Source organism: Adiantum capillus-veneris, chromosome 10, assembly GCF_014529385.1.
Source record: "Adiantum capillus-veneris isolate H3 chromosome 10, ASM1452938v2, whole genome shotgun sequence".
Taxonomy (NCBI): domain Eukaryota; kingdom Viridiplantae; phylum Streptophyta; class Polypodiopsida; order Polypodiales; family Pteridaceae; genus Adiantum; species Adiantum capillus-veneris.
The window spans coordinates 145,552,268-145,574,854 of record NC_140940.1 but is presented as its reverse complement, the minus strand read 5'-3'; the positions used below and the strand labels follow the sequence as shown (position 1 = coordinate 145,574,854).

General features: G+C 44.3%; 1 protein-coding gene across 2 annotated transcripts in view; it reads left to right on the top strand.

Annotated features, from left to right (window-relative positions):
- The window catches only part of MHX (magnesium/proton exchanger), a 115,635-nt gene that overhangs the window by 34,710 nt on the left and 58,338 nt on the right, over positions 1–22,587 (top strand). Inside the window, exon 2 of one of the 2 annotated variants that reach the window (XM_086522159.1) lies at positions 21,881–22,056. In XM_086522159.1, the coding sequence (XP_086378285.1) occupies positions 21,881–22,056 (176 nt within the window). Of the gene's footprint in view, positions 1–21,873; positions 22,057–22,587 lie in introns of both variants that reach the window. The other variant, XM_086522160.1, reaches the window with a different exon arrangement.

The window sequence follows — 22,587 nt, the reverse complement described above, 5'->3', positions numbered from 1 at the left end:
TTCTTTTGCATCTGCTGATGTTGGAGGAGATCACAAAGAAGATTCAACCGAATTAACAGAGGAAGAGTACGGGCCACCTCGGCCTACTCAGTACGAACTTTAAGAGATGGAAAGTGCGACATCAGGTTGACGAGTGCATGAAGCAGATGATTAAATTTGCGAAGGATCCTCAGTTTTGCAAATTTTTTGTCTTTGCAGTCCATCGCAAAAGTGCACACCCAGTGGCAGAAAGCCAAAGAACCACCCATCAAACCGGCAATCAAGAAACCTCCTTCTCCGAGAATGTTTACAGAACAAGAACTACAACAGGTGGCTCAGACTCAGATCAGTCAGATTTTGGACGCGAACAATCAATCCAAAAAGCAAGTGAAAAAGTGCAAGAAGGGGATTGACTACCCTAGTTATTTGGGTCGTCAATCTTCTTTTGCATCTGCAAGAAAGCAGAAGAAGCGTGTACGATTTGGAGGATTACCCAGTTCTTCTTTTTCTTCTTCTTCTTCTTTTGATAGTTCTTCTAGCTCTTCTGACTCTAGCGAGGAGGATAGAAAAAGCAAAAAGCGAAGCAAAAAGCAAAGCTTCGGAAAGGGCAAGAAAAAGGCAAAGAAACCCAGATTTCGCCCAGTTTCTGACAATTCTACAGAGGAGTCATCCTCTGACAGTTCGGACCAGAGTTACTGGGGAACGCCCCTACCAGGGCCTGGAAGCCCAGAACGGCGTTTCGGTTGGCTGCAGGTGCTTGAAACGGGCCAGAATGGCAAGGCATTCCGACAGTCCAAGCATCACCGGAACGGCAGGGGGGAACGGCCCGGAACGTCACGGAATGGCAGCAATTGTAAGAAAGCATAAACGGGTAGATTTTGGGTGTGTGTTTCCTTATAAATTGCTCCCCCCTCACCCCTTTCCTTCACAAATGCAACAAGCCTCAAGGCAGAGCTCTTCCTTGCTCTCAAGCTCTACCCTCGCGCTCAGGCGTCAAGCTCTCAAGCTCTATCCTCAAGCTCTCAAAGCTCTCTCTCTTGGGCTTGCCCTTAACTTTCAAGGCTTCAAGCTCTCTCTCCCTTGGTCTCAAGAAGTGAAGCCTCTCTCAAGCTCTCTATCTCAAGCATGCACTGTGTCTGTTGTGAATGTACTATGACCGCGCATCACCTTACGATGCAATCAAGCCATATAAGGGGGAATGGTCTTCAAATCATGTTTTTTGTGAGTATTAGAGTCAAAGGACTCTAATACTACTTGTATTCAAACACATAATGCTAAAAATTGCATTATTTGGGTGTTTTTTATGCCTCCCATTCTGTGCTGATCCCGTTCCGGACCCCTTGCCGTTTCCCCGTTCCATGGGGAGGCCCGTCGCCGTTCCCGTTTCGCGTTTGAGGTAACTATGGTTCGGACTCCGATGACCATAAGCATTTTTACAGAGCCAACCAATATGACTTCCTCGAAGACAAAAGCAAGAAAGCAAACGAATTCAAAGAAGGTGGACAGTCGATTAAATTCGAATCCTTTTCTGGGTTCCAAAATGCTCCGAGAGCTGTGGGCTTCATCCAGCAGTTTGACATAGCCGTCTCTGGAGGGCATTACTCCGAGCACTTCAAGATTAGGAGGTCTGTATCTTTTCTTAAAGGCAATGCTCGAACATGGTGGTCTACTCTTCTTTTGAGGAAGGAAGCTCTAGTCAAGTGGTTGAAATTCAAAAGGCTCTTTATTTCTTCTTGGCTGACTCGGGAGTACGAATGAGATATACGAACTGCTTGGAACCATCTTCTGATGACCAAGGGAGATTCTTTGGACGCTTATTGCGAGAGATTTTGGGACTCTTTTCTACCAACCTATTCATTTAAGGTGGTCTCTTTTAAGGAACAGATTGAGCGGTTTTGCTGCGGACTCCCTACACAGATCTGAGACTATTGCCGTGAACAAAAGTCAAATTCTATTCAAGAATTAATGGGTCATGCGAAACAGGGTTTCTCGATACATTCGGGAATTTTGACTTACCCATTGATGAGATCTTGACTCCGAGAACCAGAAAGATCTCCATTCATAAAAAGAAGAAAGAGAAATATTTCCCAAGAAAAGAAGGATAAGGATACACGACCCCCGCTCACTCTTCGGGAGAGGCCAATTATATTAGAGAGGGGAAGTGTTTTGGTTGCAGGGAACATGGGCACATCTCCGTAAAGTGCCTTAAAAAGGCATAGTAAGAACAGACTGAAGACAGGCGAGAGATTTTGAGAGAGAAAAGGCAAGATGAAAGTAGGACTGGTACCAGATTGCATGGGTACTGACCCAAGCTTGATTGATGAAAGTACAAAACTTTGCCGAGGGGCAAAGTGAAAGATCAAGAAGCCCCGATTTTCTTCGATGGAGGAGCCAAGGATGACTTCATTTCCTCTGAATTGGTGGCGCAGCTTGAGATTACACCCAACAGGATGGGACCACCAGCATAGGCAGTTCTAGCGGTACCCGGACGGGACATAGCCATTACACCTGTCATTGACAAACTTCGGTTGCATTGTCAGGGGTATTTAGGGCACGAGGACTTTTACATAATGCCCTTTGAAGTCCTTCTAGGAGTTTTTTGGTACCATAAGAACAACGCCGTGGTCGATTATCGAGCAAAGAAAGCAATGTTGACGAATGAAAAGGTTCAAAAAATTGTACTTGATGTAAAACTGAAGGGCGAGTTTGTCCCTATTGTATCGGCTTCGGCCATTTCCAAATTAATGAAATCCAGTCTCTTTGTTTACTCGATCTACTTGAAAGAGTTAAATGATGAACACCGAACGAACATGTCTGAACTTGATAGAGAACGCCAAGATTTTCTCTTCTCTCGTGCCTATTACTTCTCACACCATTGATCTAATTCACACCACCGAACCAGCCACCTTACCGTGTTAGCCGAGCCCATAATGAAGAGATCATGAACCAAGTGAAAGACCTTCTTGAAAAGTGTCTTATCCAGCCGAGTACTTCACCCTATTGCTCTCTGGTGTTGTTGGTCTTAAAGAAAGACGGATCTTGGAGAATATGCATTGGTTACAGAGCTTTCAATAAAATCACCATCAAGAACAGATTTCCGATTCCAAGGATCGATGATATTCTTGACCGACTTTAGGGATCCTCTTGTTTGAGTAGGATTGATTTGAAAAGCGGATATCATCAGATCCGAATCGCGCCGAGAGATGTCTACAAGACAACCTTTTGAACGAGCTTCGATTTCTATGAATTTTTGCTGATGCCTTTTGGCCTCACCAATGCTCCAACGACTTTTAATTGAATGATGGATAGGATTTTCAAAGAGTATAGATCATTTGTTGGCACTTTCTTTGATGACATTATAGTCTTCTCCAGGGATGGAGCTAAACATAGACACCATCTGCTACAGGTCTTTCAGGCATTGCGAGATCACAAGTTAGCTATTAATGCCAAAAAGAGTGAATTTTGGTCTTAAGGCAAGGCGGCTATGTTATTGCCTATGAAAGCAGACTGTTTTCAAGGCCAGAATTGACAGCACAGATTTATGAGAAAGACCTTTTGGCAGTGATCCATGCTCTTACTCAGTGGCGACATTACCCAGTTGGAACCGACGTCACAATATCCACTGACCATCATAGTTTACGCTACTTCTTGTCACAGAAGCAACTTTCGGAAAAGCAGATATGGTGGGCTAACATCTTGTCACAGTTTCACTTTTGGATTGTCTGTACAGGGGCTGAAGAACTTGGTGGCAGATGCTTTGTCTCGGAAGCCACTAGTCTTGGCTAATTCTGCAATTCATCATAGAAGCTTCGAGGTGTAACAGACTTGGACACTCCAAGTCGAGAATCTACCGCGACACCACAAATAATCACTTCAAAACAGTTCACAGTTCACAATTGATTCGACACTGGCCCGGGAGAGTTCCGTGCCTAGAGATATTGGCCCCAAAGACTGGCATCCCTTTCGATATTTCTTTTTGTATCAATCTGTGTTCAAAGTACAAGAGTGTAGGTAGGCGCTCACACTCAGACTTTGCGTCCAGATGCTCTGCGTTGTGAGGCCCTGCCTGCTTATTTAAAGAGTACAAGGGATGCCAAAAGCAGAGCCCCAAAAGCTTCCCATAAAAAGCTGCCCCAAAAATAGGCTTGCAATTTAAGGCATCTTTAAAATTAAAGCTCTTTCTCTCTCTCTCTCAAGCTTACGTAGCAAAAGAAATGCTCAAAAAATACGTAGCCCAAAAGCCGTACGCTGCTGCCATGTCAGCACCTGCCCGTGAGTTACGCCACAATCGCGGAGGCTGCCACGTCATCATTTTTTTTTCGTTGCAAGGGATTATTTCTGCGGGACTGTTTTCAGCGGGCAGCCACACCATCATCTCTGCAACCTTTGCCAGATGGTGTGTGTGTGTACTGGGATGCCATGTGCCCAGTTTGTGACACACCCTCCTCTTGAAAGCATTATAATCGCCCTCGATTACACCTGCAAAACAGACAGAAGCCACTACCTTAGCAGACACTGATTGTTAGTACCGACGCACTAGAAAAACACATCTAGCACATGTACCAATCGACAGTCACATCACACGACATCACAGGACATCACGATACATCATAGGACATCACTATACATCACAGGACATCACATGACAAATCACATTCAACATTCATTCGGATCTTAGATCATTATTTATCGGCAATGCAGTTAGCAATCACATCTAGATCCACTGAGGACCTCATAGATGCTCGATTGACTAACCCCTATTGCAACCATCTCTATTTGAGATCAGTCAAACCAAAATGCTGTAGTCATTTTGTCTATCAGTTCCTGCACTTGAAAACAAGTCAAGAACAAATGAGTTTCATATTCAAGAATTCCATTTCATAAAGTCATACAGGAGAATTCCATTTCATAAAGTCATACAACAGAATTCCATTTTATAAAGTCATACAACAGAATACTGTCAGCTCTCAGTATCCCTGAAGCTCAAAGAGACATCTGTGACTCTAGTATTCTAAAATCAAGGCATCTGTTGACAAAGGAGCGGAGTAACTCCCCTCTTGTGCAACCCACTGCACTAGATCTCCAGCCAAGTTGAATTCGGAGTTTCATTTGGAGTAGACTATGCTAAACCAAAAGCTTCAAGGTAAAGGTTCACAATCTGAGTAGTATCTGCTAGGTCCTCCTCCTCCATCCACTTCGCATCCAATGCAGGATAGTTCTTGAATTTAACCAAGAACCGTCTTCGTATTTTACCCTTAATCTTTCTGTCCTTATGTGCCAAAATTTGTTCAGGAACAAGGATCTTCTCGTTTTCTTCCACTTCAAATTGCTCATCGGGCTCCCCATCTTCGGGCACATCACCTTTAAAAGGTTTCATGAGACTCACATGAAATGCATTGTGAATCCTCCAAATGTCTGGCAGTTTCAGTCGGAAGGAGACATTATTGATCTTTTCGGAGATTTGGAAAGGTCCGTAGTATCTCATACTAAGCTTTGGAAAAAGCCTCTCCTTTCCCTTCTTCTTTCTCCGGCGTGCCTTCTCAAAACGTAAGAGCACCCAATCATCCTCCTTCAATTTCAAATCGCGACGATGGCGATCCGCTGCCTTTTTCTGTCTTTTCTGAGATTTCTGCAAGCCTCGCGGACCTTGGCAAAAGCCTTGTCTAAGTCGCGCGTGTACTCATCAACTTCAAAAATCTTATCTTTCGTGCTTAGGAAGGGTGGAACCTTCGCAGCACCTTCAATAATCTCAAATGGCGCCTTCCCTGTCGAAGAGTGTATCGTGTTGTTGTAGGCAAATTCCACCAAAGGTAGTACTTTTCCCATTGAGTCTTCTGATCCGAGATATAAGACTTCAATAAATCTAAAGCCACTGAATTGGCAATTTTAGATTGCCCGTCAGTCTGCAGGTGGAAAGATGACGAGAACTGCAACCGCGTGCCAATGTTCTCCCAAATTGCCTTCCAAAACAAACTCATGAATCTGGGGTCCTTGTCGGAGACAATCGTCTCGGGCATGCCATGTAATCTGAAAATCTGGGCCACAAACAGTCTCGCTAAGTGATCCGGCTTGACTGTTTTCTTCACTGGAATGAAATGAGCCCGCTTGCTAAATCTGCTAATAACAATCCAGATACCATTGTGACCACTTTGTGTTCTCGGGAGATCAAAAATGAAATGCATTGCAATATTTTCCTTGGGGTGAGTGGGTATGGGCATAGGCTGTAACAATCCCTGTGTTTTATGCCTGTCAAGCTTGACCTTCTTACATACCAAGCACCTGCGCACAAACTCGTCCACATCCTTCTTGAGTCTCCGCCAAAAGAAATATCTGTCTACCTCTTTCATGGTGGTAGCAATGCTGCGGTGACCCGTAAAAGGTGGACAGTGGCATTCAGTCATATCTTTTCCCTCAACGGCTGTGTAACGCACACCATGGTCTTCCTCATCAAGTAGCCATCCCGAATGGAATATTTCGCTCCTGTCTCCCCATCCCGTATCCGTGTGAAAACGTCTGCAAAATCCGTATCCGTGGCATACTGATTGACCATATCCTCAAAGCTCCTATGGTTAATTGCAGAAATATCCAAAACCAACGGCTTTCGAGAGAAAGCATCTGCCACCGAATTCTTCTGTCCCTGCACATGGACAATCTGGAAGTGAAACTGTGACAAGATGTTTGCCCATCGCATCTGCTTTTCTGATAGCTGCTTCTGTGACAAGAAGTAGCATAAACTCTGATGGTCTGTAAAGACGGTAAAATCCGCTCCGAGTAGGTAGTGCCGCCACTGAGTAAGAGCATGGATAACCACCAAAAGCTCTTTCTCCTAAATCTGGCTGTCAATTCTGGCCTTGAGAACAATCGGCTCTTGTAAGCAATGACATGGCCTTCTTGCATTAAGACCGCACCCAGACTACGACCACAAGCATCACAATATACTTCAAATGACTTCTGCAAGTCAAGCAAAGTCAAAACTGGTCCCATAGTCAATTTCTCTTTCAATGTCTAACAGGCAGTCACCTTTGTGGGTCCCCACGAGAAAGGGACTCCTTTCTGTGTCAAGATATGCAAAGGGGAAGCAACCTCTGCAAACTTTTGAATGAACCGCCTGTAGTACAAACACAATTCCAAGAAGCTTCTAACTTCATGGACATTCTTCAAATCGGGCCAATCACGGATAGTCTCTATCTTGGCCGGATCCATCTGCACTCCTGATGCTGAGACAATGTGTCCCAAAAAGTGTATCTTTGGTAGGAAAAATTCACTTTTCTTCGCATTAATCACTAACTTGTGATCTCGTAATGCCTGAAGGACTTGAAGCAGATGAACTCTATGTTGTGCCTCATCCTTGGAGAAAACAATGATATCGTCAAAGAAAGTGCCAACAAATAGCCTGTACTCTCGAAAAATCCTGTCCATCATCCGGTTAAATGTCGCAGGAGCATTGGTTAAGCCAAAAGGCATCACCAAAAGTCGTCTGAAAGGCTATCTTGTAGACGTCTCTCGGCGCGATTCGGATTTAATGATATCCATTTTTCATGTGAATCCTGCTAAAACACGAGGATCCCTGTAATCTATCGAGTATATCATGGATCCTAGGAATCGGAAATCTGTTCTTGATGGTGATTTTGTTGACAGCTCTATAATCGATGCACATTCTCTAAGATCCTTCTTTCTTCATTGGAGAGCAATACGGTGAAGTACTAGGTTTGACAAGACCCTTTTCCAAGAGGTCTTTCACTTGGTTCATAATCTCTTCGTTCTGGGCTTGGCTGACACGGTAAGGTGGCCGGTTTGGTTGTGTGCTTCTAGGTATCAGATCAATGGTATGATCTTCAGGACGAGCGGGTGGCAACTCGCCTGGCAGGCCCTCTGAGAAGCAATCGGCATGAGAGTGGAGAAAATCTTTGCGGTCTTTATGAGGTTGAGATATATTTGTCCTATCCTCATCACTCAACTCTTTCATAAAGATCGAGTAAACAAACAGACTGGATTTCATTAACTTTGAAATGGCCAAGGCCGATACAATAGGGTCAGACTCGCCCTTAAGTTTAATGTCAAGTACAATGGTTCTGCCCTTCTCTGTGGTCAATGTCGCTTTCCTCGCCCGATAGTTGACCACGACGTTGTTCTTGTGGTACCAGGGAATTCCCAAGAGAACATCACAACCTTCCAAAGGCATTATGTAAAAGTCCTCATGCCCCAAATACCCCTGACAATGCAACCAAAGTTTGCCAATGACAGGTGTAATGGCTACGTCCCTGCCGGGTGCCGCTAGAACTGCCTCCGCAAGTGGTCCCATCCGATCGGGAGTGATCTCGAGCCGCGCCGTCAGTTCCAGTGAAATGAAGTTGGCCTTGGCTCCTCCATCAAAGAAGATCAGGGCTTCTTGGTCTCTCACTTTACCTCAAGCTCGACAAAGTTCTGTACTCTCGTCCAACGTGCCTGGATCGACACCCAAGCAATCTGGAACCAATCCTGTTTTCATCTTGCCTTTTCTTCCACGTTCCTCAGCTGCTCTCGAACTCTCATGCCTCTCATCGTCCTTGTCGTTCTGTTCTTTCTGTGCCTTTTTAGGGCACTTCGCGGAGATATGTCCAGTTTCCCCGCATCCAAAGCACTTCCCCTGCTTGATGTAGCAAGCTCTCTCCTGAGGAGTGAGCTTGGGTCGTGTATCCTTCTTTTCTAGGTTGCTCTTCCTCTTTCTACTTTCATTCGTTGAAGTCTGTTCGGCTCTTTGCGTCATGATCTCATCTGTGGGGTAGGTGAAACTGCCAGAGTAAATGGCAAAACCCCGTTTCGCATGACTCATTAACTCCTGAATGGAAGCTGACTTCTGTTCCAAGCAGTGATCTCGGATCTCTGTAGGAAGACCCAAGGTAAACCGCTCAATCTTTTCCTTGAATGAGATCTTCTTAAATGAAGAGGCGGGTAGAAAAGAGCTCCAGAATCTCTGCAATAAGCGTCCACTATATCCTTCTTGGTCATCCGAAGATGGTTCCAAGCAATTCATATGTTGCGTTCATACTCTCGAGTCAGCCATGAAGAAATAAAACGCCTCTTGAATTTCAGCCATTTAACTGGCGCAGTCTTGTCGAATAGAAGCTTGGACTACCAAGTTCGAGCATTCCCCTTAAAGTAAGAGGAAGCTCTCTGAATCTTAGAGTGCTCAGAGTAACGCCCTCCCACGAAAGCAATGTCAAACTGCTGTACAAAAGACAAAGCCTTCGAAGCATCTCTATAACCAGAAAACGTGTCAAATTTAATTGACTGTCCACCTTCCTTAAACTCTCAAACTTTCTTGCTTTTGTCTTCTAGAAAGTCATACTGGTTGGCATTGTAAAAATTCGTCTTTGCATAAAAGCTGTTGTCATCCGAGTTCGAACTAGACGAGTTCTCTGTATAACTGTCAACCACGGGGCGAGATTTAGGCTTCTTTGCCTTTTTCTTGCCCTTTCCGAAGCGTTGCTTTTTGCTTCGCTTTTTGCCCTTTCTGTCTTCTTCGCTCGAGTCAAATGAGCTAGAAGAACAGTCAGAAGAAGAAGAAGAAGAAGAAGAAGAAGAAGAAGAACTGGGTACTCCTTCAAATCGAACACGCTTCTTTTGCTTTCTCGCTTTTTCAAATGTAGAGTGACGACCCAAATAACCCGGGAAGTCAGTGCCTTTCCTTTTGTCGTTCTTTTTAGCTTTGTTCTGTGCGTCAAAAAGCTGAGCAATTCGTGCATCAACCACCTCCTCTAATTCTTTCTCTGTATACCTCTTGGGAGTAGGAGGTTTCTTGAGAGCGGGTTTTGGGGGTGATTTGGTGGTTTTTTGCCACTGCGTGTGCACCTCATCGAGAGAAGTCTGGCTCATATATTTTGCAAATTTCGGGTCCTTGGCAAAATTAAGCATCATCTTTGTTGCATCGCCGATCAATTGTCGACGCTCCATCTCTCGACGCTCCGCCTGAGTAGGCCGAGGCGGGCCATACTCCTTGCCTGAATCTTTGTTGTGATCCCTTCCTGCATCTCTGGATGCAGAGGGAGTCGATTGATCTTTGCCTGAAGCCATAGGTATCGCGAAAAAGATCGGATTTCCCGTAGGAGATCTCTATAAATCGGTTGCGCTCTGATACCACTGTAACAGACTTGGACACTCCAAGTCGAGAATCTACTGCGACACCACAAATAATCACTTCAAAACATTTCACAATTCACAATTGATTCGACACTGGCCCGGCGGAGTTCCGTGCCTAGAGATATTGGCCCCAAAGACTGGCGCCCCTTTTGGTATTTCCTTTTGTATTAATCTGTGTTCAAAGTACAAGAGTGCAGGTAGGCGCTCACACTCAAACTCTGCGTCCAGATGCTTTGCGTTGTGAGGCCCTGCCTGCTTATTTAAAGAGTACAAGGGATGCCAAAAGCAGAGCCCCAAAAGCTTTCCATAAAAAGCTGCCCCAAAAATAGGCCTGCAATTTAAAGCATCTTTAAAATTAAAGCTCTTTCTCTCTCTCTCTCTCTCTCTCTCAAGCTTACGTAGCAAAAGCAATGCTCAAAAACTGCGTAGCCCAAAAGCCGTACGCTGCTGCCCTGCCCGTGAGTTGCGTCGCAAATCGCGGAGGATGCCACGTCAGCATTTTTTTTTTCACTACAAGGGATTATTTCCGCGGGATTGTTTTCAGCGGGTAGCCACGTCATCATCTCTGCAACCTTTGCCAGATGGTGTGTGTGTGTACTGGGCAGCCACGTGTCCAATTTGTGACACGAGGACATGGTTGATCAGGGCGCTACAGATTGGGATTTTTTGGATGTATTCACTCAATTAGAGAATGGGGAGATAGTAGCGGGATATTCCATACGGGATGGCTACTTGATGAAGAAAACGATGTTGTGCGTTACACAGCCGTCGAGGGAAAAAGTTCTGACTGAGTGCCATTGTCCACCTTGTCCACCTTTTACGGGTCACTGCGGCATCGACACCACCTTGAAAGGTGTGGAGCGTTACTTCTTTTGGCCGAGACTCAAGAAGGATGTGGACAACTTTGTACGCAATTGTTTAGTACGCCAGAAGGTCAAGTTTGACAGGCAAAAGGCATAGGGATTGTACACCCTTCACCCATTCCCACCTACCCCTGGGAAAGTATCGCTATGGATTTCATTTTTGATCTCCCGAAGACACAGAGTGGGCATGATGGCATTTGGACCGTCATCGACAGATTAGCAAGCAAGCTCACTTTATTCTAGTGAAGAAAACAGTTAAGCCGGATCATTTAGCGAGACTGTTCATTGCACAAATTTTTAGACTCCATGGTATGCCTGAGACAATAGTCTCCAACAGAGATCCCCGATTCACGAGTTTTTTTTGGAGGGCTATTTGGACGAACATTGGCAAAGGTTGCAGTTCTCGTCATCTTTCCACCCGCAGACAGATGGGCAATCTGAGATTGCAAATTCAGTTGTTGAAGTCTTACATTTTTGATTAAAGGACTCAATGGGAATTTTTTTTGCCCTTGGTGGAATTTGCCTAAAATAACACAATCCACTCTTCGACGGGGAAGTTGCCATTTGAGATCATTGAAGGTGCTCCGAAGGTTCCACCCTTCCTTAGCACGAAAGATAAATTTTTTGAAGCCGAATAGTACACGAGGGACTTGGACATTGCATTTGCCAAGGTCCAGGAGGCTTTAGCAAAATCTCAGGAACTACATAAGAAGGTAGCAGATCGACACCGTTGTGATTTGAAATTAAAGGAAGACGATTGGGTGCTCTTATGTTTCGAGTTTTGGCACGCCTAAGAAAGAAAAAGGGAAAGGAGCTGCTTTTTCCAAAGCTTAGCATGAGATATCATGGCCCTTTCCACATAAAAGAAAAGATAAATGATGTCTCCTTTAGACTGAAGCTGCCCGATATTTGAAAGATTCACAATGCATTTCATGTGAGTCTATTGAAGCCTTTTAAAGGCGATGTGCCTGATGATGGGGAGCCAGATGAGCAACCCAAAGTCGAGGAAAGCGAGGAGATACTCGTTTCAGGACAGATATTGGCACACAAGGACAGAAAGATAAAAGGTAAAGTGATTAGGCAATTCTTGGTTAAGTTCAAGAACTATCGTGCATTGGATGTGAAGTGGATGGAGCAAGAGGACCTAGCAGATACTCCTCAGATTTTGGAACTTTAGCTTGAAGCATTCGGTTTAGCATAGTCTACTCCGATACAACCCCGACCTCAGCGAGGGTGAATGTAGTGCAGCGGGTTTGCACAAGAGGGGAGTCACTCCGCTTCTTTGTCAATGGATTACCTCGATTTTGAATAGAGTCATTGATGTTCCCTTCGGGTTTCAGGGATACTAAAGGGCTGAGTAGTATTCTATTGTATGACTTTATAACTGGAATTTCCAAAAATGAAAATGATTGATTTGTACTTGACTTGTTTGAGTGCAGGAACTGAAAGCGAAATGACTGCAGCATGATTTCAATTAGGATTAGTTAATCGGGCATTTGTGAGGTCCGGAATGGATCTAGATACGATTACTAAATACGTTGCCGATTGGTCATGGTCTGAGATTTGGAACGATTGTATGTGATTTGTCATGTGATATCTTGTGATGTCCGGTGATGTGACTGTCGTCTTGTACAAGTGCTGGATGTGTCGTGTCTAGTGCGTGGGTACTAAGAGTCAATGTCTACTAAGACAATTTATGGCCTTTATTTGCTTTGCAGGTGTAATCGAGGGCGGCAGGCCCCCGGACACACACCATGTGGCAGGAAATGCCATGTGGCAGCAGGCCCGGGAAAACATGCCAGAAGAAGCGCCGACATGCTGACATGGCAGTATGTACAGACCTCCCCACTTTCTGTTGACATGTTGACATGGCAGTGTACGAATTTTTGAAAATTACGCTGCTGCTTTTTGGCTGGCTGAATTAGCGCTGGCAAGCTTTTGGGACAGTTTGCTTTAATTATTGAAAGCTTTTGAGTTAACTTTTGGGGCTCTGCTTTTGGGCATCCCTTGTAAGAATAAACTAGTCTCAGGGGCTCACTTCTTTGGGCATCTGGACTTAGAGACTGAGAGTGAGCACCCGCGGGCTCTTATACTTTGCACACATATTAATATAAAAAGAAATACTGAAAGGGGCGCCAGTCTTTGGGACCAGTACCTCTTGGCACGAAACTACGGCGGGCCCTGTCGTCTTTCGTGGACTGATTTAAAGTGAATCTTTGCTGTGTCGCGGTAGAATCTTGACTTGGGGAATCCAAGTTTATTACACCAAGCCACAAAATTTTGAGCGGAGTTGAGGTAGTGATAAGATCTAGACTTTACACTACCACAAATCTTTACTTCTTTCCTTGCGTTAATAAGTGTTACTTGACACGAGAGACGATTCTTGTAACGAGAGGGCACCACGTGCCAACGGAAAAGAATAGATGGAACAAACTTTAAGCACACACTATATCTGCAAAATAACTCAAATTACCTCAAAAATATTCGAGGGTCATTCCGAGGGACTTTCAATTTTCTCATTCTAGATTGGAGCTCTTGATATTCCGAAGTATCGAAATTAGCCATCACACCCAGACCGCTTGGATTTGTAACGCGTGTCTCGATGCACTAAAAGTGTATATTCAAGCAATCTCACCCGATTAGAAATATTTAGTGGTTGACACATCACAATGCCACACAAATGCTCACATATGCATGTTACAAGACATAGAAACATATAGTCACCGATGGTTCCCCCCCGACGGCAAATAACCATCCTGGTATAGGCCATGAGTTGTTCAACGACTCTCTCATTATTCCTCCCGTCACAAGACAACAGGCACCACGTGCCAATAGAAAAGAACAGTCTGAACAGACTTTTAGCACCTTAATAACAACTGAATTGAGAGAGAGACGACACGCGACACGGAGTGGCAGAATTTCACCCCAGAGAGTATTGGAGTCTGAACAGACTTTTAGCACTTCAATAACAACGGAATTGAGAGAGAGAGACGTCACGCGACACGGAGTGGCGGAATTCCACTCCAGAGAGTATTGGCCCCAAACCTTGGCGTCCCTTTCTGTATTTCTTTATATTGCATCAACCCAGTACAAGCCGGTACTCTAGACTCTGCATCTTCTCTAGGAAGCATACTAGAGAATGATCCCTTAGCACATATTTAAAGGCCTTATGCCCCAAAAGCAGTTTACATGAAAGCTTCTGGTCCAAAAGTAATGCCAAAAAGCTACCATCGTAAATCACGGAAGTTCGTAGAACTGCCATGTCAGCAATCAACGCAAAACGCGAAGCGTCAAGATGGATGAAATTCTCGATGGCTCCTGGATCAAAGAAGATTAGTGTCACAAACTGCTGACGTGTCAATTCAGTAAAGAGCAGAGCCAACTTTCAGATCACGGCCAAGGAGCCTAAACTCTAAGAAGGACAAGTAACAGAAGAAGTCCTACCAACTTATGGGGATCCCGTCCGATGGGGCCCCAGTGACATAAAGGAATTAAAATAAAGCAGGACCCACACACACTCACACCAAGACTTGTGCAAAATCTGATTACGTGGCAACTGTTTAGACACTTCGCGTTATGCGCTGACTGCTGATGTGGCAGTTGTACGGAATTCCGTGATTTACGTTGGTAGCTTTTTGGCATTGCTTTTGGACGAGAAGCTTTTGAGTTTGAAGGCTTTTCATGTAAACTGCTTCTGGGGCCTAGGGCTGTTAAATACGTGGCCATGGGCTCATTCTCTGGCATGCTTCCTCTCGAGAAGATGTAGAGTCTGGAGTACTGGCTTGTACTATGTTGATGCAATATAAAGAAATATCGAAAGGGTGCCAAGTTTGGGGCCAATACTCTCTGGGGTGGAGTTCCGCCACTCCGTGTCGCGTGTCGTCTCTCTCTCTCTCTCTCTCTCTCTCTCTCTCTCTCTCTCTCTCTCTCAGTTCAGTTGTTATTGAAGTGCTGAAAGTCTTGTTCTGTCTTTCTGTCTGTTCTTTTCTATTGGCACATGGTGCTCGTCTTGTGACAGTGGTATCAGAGCATCAGGCATGTGTTTCTGAAAGCATACCGGTCCTACAAAAGAGCAGACAGAGTAAAACCAGAGACTACTGGAAATTGTTATTTGAAGTATCTTCGGGTCCAACCCCGGACTTATTAGCCACTCGCACCATTGCTTTATCGCGCATCGGGCGTGCTCCCGTCTTCACCGCTCGTGTCTTACAAGGCATAAGCCATAAAGAACCCAAGACAGCGTTCATGGATTCAACAGAATATTTGCAGTTTCTTATCAACGAGCTTCACAATATTCTTTCGCGGCATCCTCAACAGAATCTTTTGATGCTGCAAAGTTTTCAACAATTTTTGAATTACATGTTACCCCCTCTGATGCCACAGGTGGTACCTCCTCCTCCGGCACCAGAAAGTACGAGAGCTTCTAACTGGCAACCTTCCCAGCCGTCTGTTCTGATCGGGGGATTCTTCAGGAATATGGTGCAACCATCTGACCTTGATCCAACCATCTGACGCTGATCCAGTGCAACCGCCTTTGCCACCGCCATTGCCCCCACCTCCACCACCACCACCGCCACCAGGCTACAATGGTTGGAGCCCATATGGATATCCTTATTATTCATACCCGGGATATGCGCCTAACCGACCCAAACATTTCAAGGATGGCGGCACGACAATCAAATTTTTCACTTTTTCTGGGGTGAAAGATCGGAAGAAAGCATTGCAATACCTATAGCAATTCGATAACATCTATGCTTTCGGGAACTATCATGAAGAATCCAAGATTCCTCGAGCAGCAGGATTTCTTAGAGATAATGCTATGCAATGTTGGAGTTCAATCGCGACACAACCGCATGCTCCAAGGACTTGGCAACATAGTTACCCGGAACGGGATTTTGGAACGGGGAACGGGGAACGTTAACGGGCATGAAACGCCATTCCATGTTACGAACACTCATGCTTGAAACACGGAACGGGGATTCGGAACGGGAAGTTGGAATGGGAACAGGGAACGGAGACCTGAAAATGACCATTCCCTGTTACTATGCTTGGCAAGCTTTCAAGATAGTTTTTGCACGCAGTTACATGACTTCTATGTTTGAAGTCTGGATTTTGACAGAGTGGGGCAACTTGAAAATGCTTGCCACCGAAACCATGGACGACTATAACCAAAGATTTCTTGACGTGTACCTTCCAGTCATAGTTACCCGGAACGGGAAATCGAAACGGGAACGGGGAATGGCGACATGCATGAAATGCCATTCCCTGTTTCGAATACTCACGTCTGAAACACGAAACAGGAAATTGGGATGGGAACGGGGAACGGAGACTTGAAAATGGCCATTCCTTGTTACTATGCTTCCAGTGTCCTTTAAGTTCATTTCCTTGGAGGACCAGTGCGAGCGCTACACCATTGGACTACCATCACCATTGCAGGAATATTGTCTTTCCAAGCAAGTCTCTACCATGCAACAGCTTATGGACCATGCCACAGTCGGCTACAAACTGAAGGGAAAGCTAGAGTTTACCACAGAAGAACCTCCGGCCACTAGCCATAACTCTCGCCAACAAAGAACAAATTCTTGAGAGTCGTGAAAGCCAACCGCGAAGGCCTCGTTTGACACCTCAACAACGAGATACTTTACTACAAGAGGGCCGATGTTTTGGATGCTTGCAAACAGGACATAACTATTTTGATTGTCTCCAACGCACTGATAGACCAGTGGAGCCGACGCCCATGCCGACGATCGACAGAAACCCAGGACCATCTCTAGCCAAACGAGCTAAACCGGCCATTCGAGCTAAATCTATGGCATACGCCTTGAAAGTACAAATGAATTGTGTCGAGCATATGGCAAAGTCAACAGTTTGAAAGCCCTAATTTTCTTTGACCGAGGAGCTATAGAGAACTTCATCCACCCAGAATTCTTGAAGTAGATGCACTTTGATTATGATGTTGAGGGTGGAGAAATTGAAGCTGAGCTAGCCACAGGGCAAACTCAGAAAGTGGTACCGCTCATTGATACTCTTCCAGTGACTATCCAAGATTATCATGGAAAAGCCGATTTCCACATTATGAAGCTGGGCAATTGTGACGTTCTCTTGGGTATGTCTTGGCATGACAAGAATGATGCGACTCTCCAGGTTCGGAAACGAACCATCACCGTGATGCAGAAGGGCAAACCAGTCGTCCTCAAAGTTCAATTGCTCGAACAAAACCCTGAATGAACTATCTAGTTGTTTTTATAGCTAGATACTTTTGAACTTTGTTTGAGAAAGTATTGTTTGAAACTTTGTTTGAAATTTGTTTGAAATGGATGGTATCTGTTGTAAACCTGTCTTGGTGCCAATTTGAATTGTCTAACTCTGGTTTTAATACTGGTTTCAATGATTGGTAATTTTTACTCCCGGCTAGGGTAGTGAGAAATGATGTTTGAGAATGCTTGTTCATACTCATGGCCTGGACCCTTGTGGTTATTTGTGGGGGGAGTATTGAATGATTAAAAAAGTACTGTTTTGTACTCATGGCTTGGATCCTTGTGGTTATTTACGGGGGGAGTATTGTCGTTGTTACTCATGACCCGGACATGGATGGCTATTTATGGGGGGAGTATTAAGAAGTCTGAGCAGTCTTCACTCTCAGCACCTCCAAATGACGTAGGCTGTGGTCTGGGGGGGCATTTGGTTGTAAAAGGCCTCTATATCTCATGGCCGGGACCTTTTTAGGTTATTTGCGGGAGGAGTGATGAGGGAGTCGTTGAACAACTCATGGCCTGGACTTGGATGGTTATTTGCAAGGGGAGTGTTCATCAGCGGCTTTATGTTTCTATGTCTTGTAACATGCATATGTGAGCATTTGTGTTGCATTGTGATGTGCCAACCACTGAATATTCCTTATTGGATGAGATTGCTTGGGTATGTAATTTTAGTGCATCAAGACACCCGTGCAAGATCAGTGTGTTCTGGGTGTGATGGCTAATTTTACTACGCCGGAATATCAAGAGTTCCGATATGGACTAAAGGAGAAGCCAACTCCTTGATCAAAAGAGCCGAGAGGAGAAGCCAACTTCTTAACAAAAAAAATAGCAAACTGATTGTTCCTCGGAATGACCCTCAAAATTTTTATTTTTTTAAAGCTAACTTGAGTTGTTTTGTAGATATGCTGTAATCGCGGACGATTACTCTCTTTCAAGAAGGGGGGATGTCACAAACTGCTGACGTGTCAATCAGTAAAGAGCAGAGCCAACTTTCAGATCACGATTGAGGAGCCTAAACCTTAAGAAGAACAAGTAACAGAAGAAGAAGTCCTACCAACTTATGGGGACCCCGTCCGATGGGGCCACAGTGACAAAGGAATTAAAATAAAGCAGGACCCCCACACACACCAAGACTTGCGCAAAATCTGATGACGTGGCAGCTGTAGGACACTTCATGTTTTGCGTTGATTGCTGACATGGCAGTTGTACGGACTTCCGTGATTTAGGATGGTAGCTTTTTGGCATTGCTTTTGGACTAGAAGCTTTTGAATTTGAAGGCTTTTCATGTAAATTGCTTTTGGGGCCTAGGGCCTTTAAGAGGCCATGGGCTCATTCTCTGGCATGCTTCCTGGAGAAGGTGCAGAGTCTGGAGTACCGGCTTGTATTGTGTTGATGCAATATAAAGAAATACTGAAAGGGGCGCCAAGGTTTGGAGCCAGTACTCTTTGGGGTGGAATTCCGCTACTTCGTGTCGCGTGTCGTCTCTTTCTCTCTCTCAGTTCAGTTGTTATTGAAGTGCTAAAAGTCAGTTCTTTTCTATTGGCACGTGGTGCCCGTCCTGTGACAATTAGGGCTTTGAAGCCATTGATTTTACCATATGCTCTGCACAATTCATTTGAACTTTTGAGGTTTATGCTATAAATATCCTAATTGCAGGTCGAAGTCTCTTAGGCGAAGGTCATCTCGAGGCTCTGTCGATTGTTAGAGCAGTCGTCGGCTTAGCAGTTTGAAGGGGACAATGAAAATAATTATGCCTTGATTGAAAACATCTAAAACATTCGCCTTCTTGTTATAAAGTGTCTCATTGTTGAGGCGTCAAACGAGGCCTTTGAGGTTGACTTTCACGAGAATCTCGAGGAGTTGTTCGTTGCGGCGAGGATTTTGATTTGTTGCCGGAGTTTCTTCTGTGGTAAACTCTACCTTTCCTTTCATAAGCTTGTAATCGATAGCGGCATGGTGCATAAGCTCTTGCATGGTGGATACTTAGACAAACAGTACTCCTGTACTGGGGATGACAATCCAATTGTGTATGGCTTGCATTGGTCCTCCAAGGGAATCAACTTGAAGAAAGACACCGGAAGGTAGACGTCGAGAAAGCTTTGGGTATAGTCTTCCATGGACTCTGTGGAAAGCATTTTCAAGTTGCCCATTCAAAAAGAATCTGGACTTCAAACAGGGAGGTCATATAACTTCGTGCCAAAAGTTGAGTGCATAGCATTATCTTTAAGAAATCCCGTAGCTCGAGAAATCTTTTGACTCTTGTGTATAATTGCCCAAAGCATAAATGTTATCGAATTGTTGTTAAAACCTATAAGGCTTTCTTCCGATCTTTCACTTCAAAAAAAGTGTGAAGTTTATTGTCGTGCCGCCATCCTTGAAATCCTTTGGCTGGTTATGTGCATACCCCTGATATGGATAATAAGGATATCCATAGGGGCTCCAACCATTGTACCCAGGTGGAGGTGGAGGTGGAGGTGGCGGCGGTGGTGGTGGTGGTGGGGAAGGTGATGGCAGAGGTGGTTGTACTGGAGCAGGTCGAATGGTTGGACCGTGTTCCTTAAGACTCCCCCAATTGGAACGAACATCTGAGAAGGTTGCTGGTTAGAGGCTCTTGCACTTTATGGTGCCAGAGGAGGAGGTGTAGAGGAGGGGGTACACCTGGGGCCTCAAGGAGTTGTTTTTTGGGCCTTTTAAAGCAAAAACGAGCTTCTCCTTATTCATCTCCTCTTTTTGTTGTCGTATCTACTTCTTTTGACTCCATAGCTTTCAATTGTATACTCATGTAGGACTGGTTTGCATGTGGAAAAGCAAATTACTGACGCTTTGATACCATTGTAATGGGAAGGGCACCATGTGCTGTCGGAAGATCACAACTAGAACAAACTTTAGCGAACACTCGAACCGGAAAAAGGACTTCACACTTGAGACTAGACACGGAGTGGCAGAGTTCTACGCCTAGGTGCACTGGTTCCTAGCTAGATGCCCCTTGTCATGTTTCTTTATTACCAATCTTCTTTGATATGACTGCCGAGAGGAGCACTCGTCCAAACTTTGCAACTGCACAAGTATGTGTATGCCTCCCCCGAGGCCATAATAGGTTCTTGGCCTCTTGCTTTTACTAGTGCTCAAAAGCACCAAAAGTAAGTGATACCAAAAGTTTTGCAAGAAGTCTACGCTTTCATTATTTTGTTGGAAAAAGCACTAGTGTCTATCATGTCAGCACTACCATATCTTTGCTGGGAAAAAGCACTAGTGTCTACCATGTCAGCAGCTTATACGGCCCGCCACATCAGCATTGTGAAATGCGTCGCCACAATCCGTTGCGGGGCCGTGAGGTCATGCCACGTCATCACTTTGTGACAAAAGAAGAAGACAGAATAGCAAAGATAGCCAAGGCACGAACAAATCGGTTAGAGGGATTGGCACAATCTCATGAAAATCTGCAATTGGCAAGAACTTTTCAAAAAGACTTAAGAGAGGGGATCTTCTAGATTTCTGCAAAAAGGAGCTTGGATTGGAGGAGGACCACTTGGAAAATACCTTGTGATGGAATCTTCAGATGTGAGGAGCTTCTTTGTATGTCCCTTTAAAGTAATAATTTATATTGTGGCTTATTGTATTCTGCCTAGAAACTTCTATGCATGGTTGAAACTGGTAATGTTGGCTCTTTCAAAGTCGTACGTTGGTTCGAGTATGCGAGATGAATGATTGCAACATTGTGCCTCTAGAAAAGCTAGTGCATCAAGAGTTCCATTTGATAGTGATTATAGTGCATTGAGAGTCTGGTTTTGATGAGACAACTAGATGGATTGTTGAGTGTGTGAGAGGAACGACTGCAGCATTGTGTCTCCAGAAAATCTAGTGCATCAAGAGTTCCATAAGATAGTGATTCTAATGCATCGAGAGTTCTAGATTTGATGAGATAACTCTTTCGAATTTGTATGTTTGTTTGCGTATGCGAGAGGAATAACTATTGTGTGTTTAGAAAAGCTAGTGCATAGTTCCATTTGATTGTGTTTCTAGTGCATCGAGAGTTCTGGATCTGAATAGATAACTAGATCGATTGTTTGCATCTGAATGTTTAGTGTGAACCATTTTGATATAGATATTTTCCCTTACTTCTCATGCCATCTCTCTCATTCCCTCTTAACAGACCCATTATCTAATACTCAGATCTATAATTCTCTCCAGCACACTCTTCCCCACTATTAATTTTGCCTATATAAATGGAGAGAGCTATTTTACCATCGACACACCTCTCCCGCTGCTTCTTACTACAAAGAAACCTTCTTTAACACAAAGGAACTGCAATAACGCAAAGTGACTGTGATTTTGCTAGATCTTGTTTCTCTCTTTCTACTGTGCCTGACCTCTTAGTATGTGTTCTTTATCTGAAGGGATGGATGTAACTCTCTGGGCATTTATATTGTGCAAAGAAAAGAGCTGCTGTGCAAAGATGTTCTTGCTATATATATGCACACGCACATCATGCACATTCCACATGATTTCGAATTTGACATTTACATGCACATGTATATTTTCACAAACCTCCAGATGACGTTTATGCTAAACATGTCCCAAACAAATTGTTTGATTGTTGTAAGCCACGTGCTTGCTGGTGTTATGTCTGTTAAGAGGCTGAATTTGCTCTTTAGCATGCAGGCTTGGGTCCAGGGACATTGGTGGGATCTGCTGCATGTGATCTTTTTTTGATACATGCCTTGTGTATCATTATTCCTTCAAAGGAGTCAATAAAAAAAGTTGTCGACCTTGGAGTATGGGCAGTGGACCTGGCTTGGTCATTATGGGCATATGTATGGCTGTACATAATACTCCTGGTCAGTTTTCTATAACTTACAAGATTGTCTTGTTGATTATTCATTATTTTCAGTTACTTTCAGAGAATAGCGAATTTTCTGCATTTGTGTGGTTTACAGACGATCATCTTGCTACATGATAACAATATCCTTTCTAGGTGGTGGTAATGAACTACTAATTGAAGGACTAGGATAGTTGTATCATTAAATTGTTCGAGAAGCACCTTTGACAAACAACCTCATATCTTTAGTGGAACTATACAAAGCAATCTAGCATTGGAAGGTTCTGAAGAGTAGATTGCTGTAGGCCAAGTGCATTAATTTGTGCTTGGAGCCTCAAGTGGGACTAACTGAACTCTTGGGTTTGATGTACACAGCGCTCAGTCATGTTTATCCCCTGCATCGAAGTACTCTAAATAAAGAGACTTATTTATTCTAAAGAGACTTTTGTGATCTCTGAGCAGAAGAATGCTAATATCATGGTACAAGGCATTGCTAGTAGAAGGATAGGTACAAGGTATTGCTAGTAGAAAAGTCAGCCTTGAACTTTGA